Source organism: Poecilia reticulata, linkage group LG11, assembly GCF_000633615.1.
Source record: "Poecilia reticulata strain Guanapo linkage group LG11, Guppy_female_1.0+MT, whole genome shotgun sequence".
Lineage (NCBI taxonomy): Eukaryota > Metazoa > Chordata > Actinopteri > Cyprinodontiformes > Poeciliidae > Poecilia > Poecilia reticulata.
In genome coordinates this window covers 17,598,743-17,608,361 of record NC_024341.1, presented here as the reverse complement: position 1 = coordinate 17,608,361, position 9,619 = coordinate 17,598,743, and the positions used below count along the sequence as shown (strand labels likewise).

The 9,619-nt window shown below is 39.3% G+C and overlaps 2 protein-coding genes across 2 annotated transcripts; both read left to right on the top strand.

Annotated features, from left to right (window-relative positions):
• Nucleotides 1–1,847: 1,847 nt before the first annotated feature.
• LOC103472626 (zymogen granule membrane protein 16-like) lies at nucleotides 1,848–5,062 on the top strand. The gene is made up of 4 exons (XM_008422383.2): nucleotides 1,848–1,872; nucleotides 1,973–2,025; nucleotides 3,797–3,917; nucleotides 4,418–5,062. Exons 2-4 carry the CDS (start codon nucleotides 1,974–1,976, stop codon nucleotides 4,734–4,736), a joined length of 492 nt encoding a protein of 163 aa, XP_008420605.1. The 5' UTR covers nucleotides 1,848–1,872; nucleotide 1,973; the 3' UTR covers nucleotides 4,737–5,062.
• Nucleotides 5,063–6,283: 1,221 nt separating this feature from the next.
• On the top strand, nucleotides 6,284–9,020 carry LOC103472625 (zymogen granule membrane protein 16-like). Its single transcript, XM_008422382.1, has 5 exons — nucleotides 6,284–6,429; nucleotides 6,532–6,569; nucleotides 6,658–6,710; nucleotides 6,850–6,970; nucleotides 8,372–9,020. The coding sequence occupies exons 3-5, from the start codon at nucleotides 6,659–6,661 to the stop codon at nucleotides 8,688–8,690; spliced, it is 492 nt and encodes a 163-aa protein (XP_008420604.1). The 5' UTR covers nucleotides 6,284–6,429; nucleotides 6,532–6,569; nucleotide 6,658; the 3' UTR covers nucleotides 8,691–9,020.
• The last annotated feature ends 599 nt before the right edge of the window (nucleotides 9,021–9,619 follow it).

Genomic DNA, 9,619 nt, shown 5'->3' with positions numbered 1-9,619 from the left:
GGTTCAGCTGGTAGCACCGTTGCCTTGTTGCAGGAAAGTCCTGTGTTTGGATCCCAGACTGGYGTCTGTCTGCACGCAGATGTATGGCTGYATGACACAGGCCTGCTTTCATTGCCTGTTGAGTGTTTTGTGTCAGTTTTGCATCTGACWACAAAGATCATTGTTTTGTACTGGGTTGTTTTGAGTTATTTTTGAGGTTTGATAATTATTCTGTGTTCTTTGGTGTTTTTCTTTTTCTCTCGTGCCRTTTTATCTCTCTATCTCTTCTCACACCTGTTAATGAGCCCAGGAGTTTTGTTCCACCATTCACCTTCAGTATTTAAACCCTTCTCCTGCTCACAATTTGSTGATTCCTCCTGTTATTTTCCCTGTTTCTTCCCCATTTGGATTTTTCCTTGGATTTATGGTTTCTGTTCTGCTCTGGCTCCTTGTGATTTTTTTTAAGCATGTCCTTCGTTTTTTCATTAAACATTCTTCATTTATTCAACGTCTCTGCTTTTGGTTCCACCATCAAAACACACATCATGACGATCATTGAGTATTTTATGTCCTGAGAGTTACTGGATTTCATCATTGACATTGATGGCAGACTTCAGGTTGAGATAAGAAAAACTCTGAAAGACGACAGGTTCTGTACAGGTCGTTTTCTTTAGCTCCAATTAAATGTTCAGGAAATAATTTTTCACCCTTAACTCAGCAAAAAATCTTAACCTCACTTACTTTTAAGTAAGTAAATAGGCAGTTTTCCTGGAAGCATTTGCTGATCCAGTTCTTAGAAGTACATAGCGACATATTTCTAGAGACAGTGCATGATAACTCGTGAAGAAGTTGTATTTCCTGTTACATCTAATACCAAAGCCAGAGGAAAAACAAGTTAACACTGTAGTAAACATTTGACTCTATGCATTAAAACAACAGGACTAAAGTTAGTGTACCACACTGTTGGTWAACAATGTTTTTTAATGAAAGGTGTTAATTTCCTGCAACACATCAGACTAAACTGGATTCACTGGCGGAACCAGGAAGGTAATGAGTGGGAAATCTRTAGAAATATACCTGGGGGTGTGCCACACTCACATAAAAGACCGCTGTGCTGAAGGAATGAGATGAGTAGCTGAAAGAGGAACAGCTGGTCACATCTGATACCACTCTAAGTCTGAAGAGGCATCGGAAGAAAATTGTAAGTACCTGCTTTAAAAATTTGTATTACCGTATTTTCCGCACTATAATGCGCACCTAAAAACCTTCAATTTCCTGAAAAGCCCACAGTGCGCCTTATAATCCGGTGTGCTTTATATATGGCCCAATATTGAGCCACAACAGGTCTAGCAACTACGGTAAGCAGCTTCATTTTCGCCCGTAGAAGAAGAAGCGCGTGGTGCATGCTGGGATAGTTGTCAGAACRCTGGTTTGTTAATAAAGTTTGACTGACCYATCTACCTACCGACYGTCTAGAATCAGGTCGTCTGCAGGTCATTTAGCACCACTTTCTCCAYGAACATGCTGTGCGCGAACGGAGAAGGGTGACCATCGTCCGGTCACGCCCCGGCCCAGTCGCGGAAGGCTCTCCTCGCTGACCGGAGTCGGACTGTTTGGTGGCCATTCCGTTCAGGGCAGCTCCATCTAGTGAATGCATAACGTAACTCCAGCCTCTACTGTACCGTCTATTCTATGCACCTTATAATGCGGTGCGCCTTAGATATGAGAAAAGTTTTAAAATAGGCCATTCATGGAAGGTGCGCCTTATAGTGCGGAAAATATGATACTCAGAAAATTATCAGTTGTTAGACACTCTTGATGCGTTAACCCTAATATTTCCTAACTTTCCTGCAGGTTTGTGGTGCTAATCCTGAAAAAATCTTTACTAGACATGTAAATAAAAACGTTTTTTAATGTCAGCTTATTAATTACATGATCTAAATGAAGTCCTGTTCCACATAGAGGTCTGAGTCATTATCAATTTCTTTTACAGAATGCATTACGTTGCTATCTTTGCTCTGCTGACGGCTTGTGCCTTGGCTGATGGTAAGTGAGTAACTAAATAACTGATATATGCTGTATTTCACTATGTTTCAACATTTAAAAAACACATAGACCTCATGTAGACATGAGTCACTGTTGAGTCTGTGCAAAACCCTGAGAAGTCAATACACTGCAAAAAAGCAATTCTTATTAGTTTTAGTCTAGTTTCTAGAGAAAATATCTTATTACACTTGAATAAGACAAAACTAACTTACAAGTAACTTATCAGCAACATATGGAAACTTGTAGTCAATAATTCCTTAATATTGATGAAAAAACACTAGTTCAATTGACAGATAAATTTACTTGTAACGAGACAATTTCCCCATGATAAAAGTGGAATAATCTGCCAATTTAACTAGCATTTTTTCACCAATATTAAGGAATTATTGACTAAAAACAAGCCTCTATGTCAAGATTTGGGTGGAAGTGGTGAGGGAAATGCTGAGACCCAGGTAAGATGATGAATTTAATGAGGAAGAACACAGTCCTGAATCAGGCGGCACGGCACCAAATTAGCACACAGCTAACACCGGTAGCAACTGACATGAAAGACTGGACAGCAACAAGCAACCTCAGGACTTAACAGTTCTACTGCGGAAACTGACTCACAAAGACGTTAGACGACTGACGTATGACGAGGATCCGACGAAGAACACAGACAACAGGTGAGACTAAATACACATGGGGTCATCAAGGGAACGAGACACACCTGGGAGACAATCAACGGGGAAAGACGCAGAGACAGACTCACAGGGAACAGGATCACACAGAAAAACTCAAAAATAAATACACAGAAATACGGATCACGACACTCTATAGCTTGCTTACATGTTACTTTTAAGTTAATTTCATTTTAATTCAAGTATACTGAGATATTTTCACTAGAAACTAGACAAAAACTAATTGTTAAGACTGTGCATTGCTTAGAATTGGAATTAAAAAACACATAAATCATCACATATTTAGCCAATCAGAGCCACCATGCATAATGCAAAAAGAAATATCCTTGATCTAAATTAGATCCCTTATAATAAATAAAACGTTAATGCACATCTATGTGTTAATTTGTTTCTATGCAGATTAATGGGTTCAGAGCTGTGTATCATCTAGAGCCGTGAAATTAATCTTGTTACTTGTTCTAATCTGGGCTAATGAGAGCATTTAGATATTAAACAAGATGGGCTCTAAGATGGAACCATGAGGTACTCCACATGTGATTTTTGTCATCTCGGATGAATAGTTACTTTTTGACACAGAGAAGTTCCTGCTTTTTAATCAAGACTCAAACCAGGTAAGTACTGGTCCAGACCCAAACGTTGTACACTGAGGTCCAACAGCACCAGCACCGTGGTTCTGAAACAGTTTTTATTTTTCAAACACAATGAGTGTCAGTAGTGCGGTGAGCATGAACACCTGACAAGATAAGATCCTGCCTGGTATTCAGGAAATGGCTGATGTCCAAACGTTGAGTTGTTAAGAGTAACCAGTCAATGTCTACCAAACCTGATGGTCCGGTAGACTGGGTTCAGTTGGGACCAAAATTGCAACATTTGTTGYATTTTCAGCTGGTGCGGTTCCCTTTCACACTCTGTCCTAGATATTATGATAATAGACGAAGCAGAAAAGACGGAAGAAACGATCAAGAAGAAAGAATTACCAATAGCTTGTGAAAAATCAAGACTGGACCCACTGGTGATCAAAGTGCTCCAGATATTCACCATGTCATTCTGAGGCGGATATTAATCCCTTTGTATTATTTTTGTCTTTGAAGACGCCCATTACTCCTTCTCTAAGTCTGTGGGACAAGGAGGCGGTACCGCGTACAGCATCGTCGGGGACGGCAGAATCACCGCCATTAGAGTATGGGAGGTCTACAGCAACTACATCTACGGGTAAATATTTGAAAGTTACGATCAGGCACTAAAAACACTTGGGCTACGTTCACACTGCAGCCTGATTCTGACCTAAATCTGATATATTTTTGCCATAATGTGATCTGTGTCTGGGCTTTTCATGATAGTCTGAATAAAACGGATCAGACCCAGGCTACTTGGATATCCGATACAAATCTAATCTGAGTATGTACTTCCAGGTCGCGTTCATCCGACCTGAACGTCACTGATACTCGACAAACGACATTATTTTGCGCTTTCAGGTCACATAAAAGTCGCATATATTCGGAAATTCGGATTTTACAAACATCTGAATTGATCATTAAAGCCTGCAATGTGAACAAAAATATAGACAATATTTTTTTTAGCTTACTGTCTTTTTATGACTAAATGAATTCCATTCCACAAATATTTCCAATGTAACTTGAAGGTTCCATCTATATATTCTTCCTAAATCATCCCAGATCAACATGTGACACCTCACTTTCTGTTTCCTTCAGTTTCCAGCTCTGCTACGGAGCCGTTTGGACTCCGGTTGTCGGCTACGTGTCTGGCGAACCCAACGAGCTGCGTCTGTACGACGACGAAAGAATCGTCCAGGTGTCTGGGAAGTACGCTCAGTACATCCAGTCGCTGATCTTCGTCACAGACAAAGGCCGCTCCCTGCACATGGGCCAGCCCGCCGGCACCGCCTTCAACATGTATCCGACCCACCCAGACGCCGAGCTGCGCTTCCTCAGCGGCCAGGTCAACGGGCCGCCCACTTCCTTCCAGGCCCACTGGGCCGTTTTCGATACTGACAGCAGTGAGACTAACTGAGTAACGGTGAAATAAATGGCTGCCATGTTCAAACTGATATTCTCTCCACATTGTTTGAATGATTTTGACTTTAATTTGCTGAATTTTTATTCATATATTAAAATTTTGATTAAAATCTGCTTTAATGAGAAGACAGTTCATATTTAGTTTCACTGGAAATGTTCATTTTGCATTTTGCTCTGCAAGTTCAAAGTAAATGATTTTAGTATTCATGAAAAATACTAATGTGTTTCTTGTTATGTCTGTGAATCCTAAATATTCTGCAACCTGTATTTCTGTCTGACTTTGGTTCCATTTGGTTCATGATTTTATTTGTCAATGAAAACTTTAATAAAAACTAATCAGAATATATATGTGGCTGGATTTTCTTTTTTTTCTACACAAACAAACAAACATGGCTTCCTACATTTAAAAACGGCCCAGTTTAGTTCTAGCTTGTGTTTACAGTTAACGTTTATTATTGTTCTTACACTAAAAATAAATAAACACCCCAGAGCTCATCCAACTGTTGGATTGCAACTGATCAATGTATTATTATTATTTTTTTATTTTTTTACCACGGAAGAAAATATTGGTGGATTTTTAGTTATTCTGTGAGAAACGTGGACGGATCCAGTCCATCACAGAACAAACACACTCACACTATAAATCAATCAATTTTTTAATTAGACATTATATCATGTTATGAGTGAAATAATCTGCCAGTGGAGCTAGTACTTTTCCATCGATATTAAGGAATTATTGATTTAAAACAAGCTCCTATTTCTTGCTCAAATGTTACTTGTGAGTTAGTTTTGTCTCATTTCAAGTGCAGTAAGATATTTGCACTAGAATCAGCTTTTGAAGGGTATTAAAACGACTCCCTGCAGAATCTGGGGCTGAGGATGATGGAATGACCTTCAGTTGTGACCTTCGACCCAATGGTCTCTTCTGGTCGGTCTGTTCAGGCAAGAGTTACCAAAACAAACATGTCGGCCGACTTGTAACAAATTGTGTTTAAAGACTGAGGTGCTGGTTTTTTAGTTACGACAGAAATAACAGACTAAAAACAGATTTTCTTACTTTCATGCAAAGTAAGAAAATCTTTGCATGATTTTCTTACTTTGCAAGAAGTAAGAAAATAATTTCATCTGGAGCATTTGATCCAGTTTTAGATAAAATGGACATGTAGAACTAAACTATGACCGTTTCCTGAAGACTTGATCTGTTTTAATGCAATTCCTGGAAGTTCAAGTGAGATTACGCAGAGATGTGGCGCCTGACAACTGCACAGATGAGAAAAAAGTGAGATTTCCAGTTTCATCTCATGACATGAAGAAGAAAAAGCTCAAGTTGACTCTGCAAACATCAGACTACCTCTCTTAATCCCACAGATCTAATCTGACAGCACTAATTTGTTTTTTTGTAACAGTGCCAGTAAGAGTGGCTGAGTTAGTAGGCGTACCATGCATACTTTCAATTCATTTCTGACAATGCTTGGTGTTGAAAGGTGTGTCTTTTCAGGAAGATATCAGATTGAAACAGTTCCCATCTGCCAATGAGAACCCGGAAAGTAATCAGCGGGAATTACCTAGAAAATGTGCTTGAAGTCATTCCATACTGGCATAAAGTCATTGCTAGCGCCGCGTAGCATGTAAGAGCAGAAAGGAAGAGCTGGACACGGATTCTGAAATCTTGAAACATTTGAAACACTGTGAGTGTCTCGTTTTTTAAAATTGTGTTTATTATTGCGTTTAGTTGGATTTATGTGCTAAACGATCAGCAGTGGTAACACGTACAAATATTTCCTCCTCAGGTTTTCTTTGCTCCTCTTGCAAACAGTCGATCAGAAACGTAAGAAGTATTTCTGCTTTCTCTGTAATTGTAATATTTATATGAACTGAATAAATCCCTGCTGAATCAGGATTAATTTGTTTCACAGAATGCGTTTCATTGCTGTCCTTGCTCTCCTGACGGCCTGTGCTCTGGCTGAGGGTAAGAGAGCAGATGACATTCAACTCTACACTTTAGAAATGTGTTTATAGAAAGACTTATTCCACCAGAGTGAAACTGAAGTGTTAGTTTTCCTGTGATGTTCATGGTTTTGCTGGTATTTTTACTGCTTCCCCTGCAGACTCTCATTACTCGTTCTCGCCGTCGGTGGGAGGTGGAGGAGGTTCCTCGTACAGCGTGGTCGGGGATGGCAGGATCACCGCCGTCAGAGTGTGGGAGCTCTCCAGCAACTACATCTACGGGTGATTGTTCAAGATTAGAAATCGATCACGACGATTTGGGATTTTTCTGTCAGTCTTTGACTTTCTAGCGCTTTGACTTGAATTTCATTTATTCTTAAGCACCATAAAAAAACCAACTAAATCATTTTACTCTCTTAACTTTCTGCATAACCTGGAGATTTAACTGGCTAAACAATGAAACATAGTTAAATCTGGGGTGCAGAACTTTTATTWAAAAATATGTTTTTGTTTTTAAAATATGATCATCTAAATGAGACAAATAATCTGTGAAAAAATAAAGCTGCTCTGCCTTCTCACAGAAATACACAGCTCAGTCCAAAACAACCAGAGCCAGGAGGAGGGTCTCAGCGATGTCAATCATGCTTGTGTATATGCTGCTCTCACCCCAACCTTTGCTCTCAGTCTATTCGCAGAGCCTGTGATGAATGCTAAGGCTAGTTAGCATGGCCATCGATGACGGCAGATAAACGGTTTTTCTGGAACGGTAAATTGTTTCTCTGCTTTTAGCAAATTGAGCAGCGCGATCACAAGGTTGATTGACAGCGCTAAGACCCTCCTCCTGGCTCTGATTGGTTGTCTTTAATCTGGACGGTGTAATAATAATAACTAAATGACWGCTCAGGGAAGAGGTGGAGGAGATCAATCTTTTCACATTAAAWTGTCACAACATGGTGACTGTTTTAGGAAATACGTAATAAAYATATATATTTTTAATAAAAGTTACATACTGCAGCTTTAAAACAAAGATTTCTCAAAAACAGATCAAAGCTACAAAGCTTTCTCTTCCTGCATTTATGATGTTTTAAAGGTGCAGTATGTAACTTTTATTAAAAATGTATATGTTCATTACATATTTCCTAAAACGGTCACCATGTTGTGACACATAATCCGTGAAAAGATCAATCCTAGTCTCCACCTACTCCCTGAGCTATTACTGCCATCTAAATAAATGCAGTTCTTGACCAAAAGCAACCAATGAGAGCCAGGGCGAAGGTCTTAGTGGTGTCAATTACACGTATGTATCCGTTGCTAAATGTGCTAATTTCGGAGAAAATCTGTTTATCTGCACGACAGGCTCTGCTTTCTGGAAGACACCGTAGTGTAGCAGAGATCAATTGGGGAGAACAGCAAACGCRAGGATGATTGACAGCACTAAGACCCACCTCCTCGCTCTGATTGGTTGTTTCTAGTTGGCACTGGGAGGAGACAGAAGAGCTTGATTTTTTTTCATAGATTTTCTGCCTCATACCAAACTGTCACAACTAACATGTTTAAAAAGTTTTTATATAAAGGTTACATATTGCAGCTTTAAGCTAGTGAAAGTTTAAATTTAAGATCTATACACTATATATCTAGGTTGTTATCTTCACAAATGTAATAAACTCCTCCTGTCCCCCTCAGCTTCCAGGTCCAGTATGAATTKTCCGGCTGGACTCCGGTTGTCGGCTACGTTTCCGGCGAAGCCAACGTGTTGGAGCTGAACGACGATGAGAGGATCATCCAGATCTCTGGGAAATACACGCACTACATCCAGTCGCTCATCTTTGTCACCAACAAAGGCCGCTCCCTGCAGGTCGGCCAGCCGTCCGGCTATTCCTTCAACATGTATCCGACCCACCGAGACGCCGAGCTGCGCTTCCTGAGYGGCAGGGTCAGTGGGCCGCCCTCTGCCCTCCAGGCCCACTGGGCCGTCATGGACTCTGACTTCACTGATGATTAATGATGAAGAAAAAACAATGATGCAATGCTGCTAATTTCACTTAAATGATGTACATTTTCCCACACTTTACAGCTGATTGTGTATCATTCATTTTTAAATCACCGCTTTGATTGACTTTTAAATTAAGACTAAACTAAGTATACATGTAGGTATTCCATAAAACAGCCTACTTTATTCCCTTTTTTCCTAAATATAAAGATAAATGCTTCTATTAAACTATATGTATAATTTGGTAAAGGGAGTGTGTTATATTGTCTGTTTCTTTCTTTTTGAAAGTTAAACATTCTTGTGTTGTTCTTTCATTAAAGCAAAATGAATTGATAAAATTAATCGCTTCATATTTGTGCCTGCTTCCTTTTTTGTACACACAGATGAACTAACAAACATGGAGACAATAYTTCACTTTGCAGGGTATTTTTGATGTTTTTTGTGGCTTCAACAACAACTTGATGTGGCAAAAGAAGAAAAACTTTCCCTGAAAATGGAAGCGGGAAGCAGAAATAAAGATTAGCATATGCTAGCTTAGCTCCAGCTAGCTAAAAACGGTCATAAGCCAAAAATMAGGAAATGTAAACATTTATTCATATGAGATCCTAACAAAATATCTTCATTWGCTCCATTATGGAGAATGAAAGACAATTTAAAAAGCAGAAATTAAAATTCCAGCTTCAGTTTTGCACAGGCTAGTATTTATTGTCATCATTCGAAGGAAACAAAAGGCTGCGTGCTTTCATTTGTTCTTCCTGTAATTAGTGTTTTTTTTTTTATTTTTATTCAGAAGTAGTACGTGCAGATTATGCAAGAGATTAAAAAGTGGTCTTGCCAGTCAGTCCTCATGTCACAGCAGGTTAAAAATAAACACCAGGAAAGTGCGTCCACTTCCTTCATGTCACCTGCCAAAAAATGAAAACAAACAAATGATTCATGCT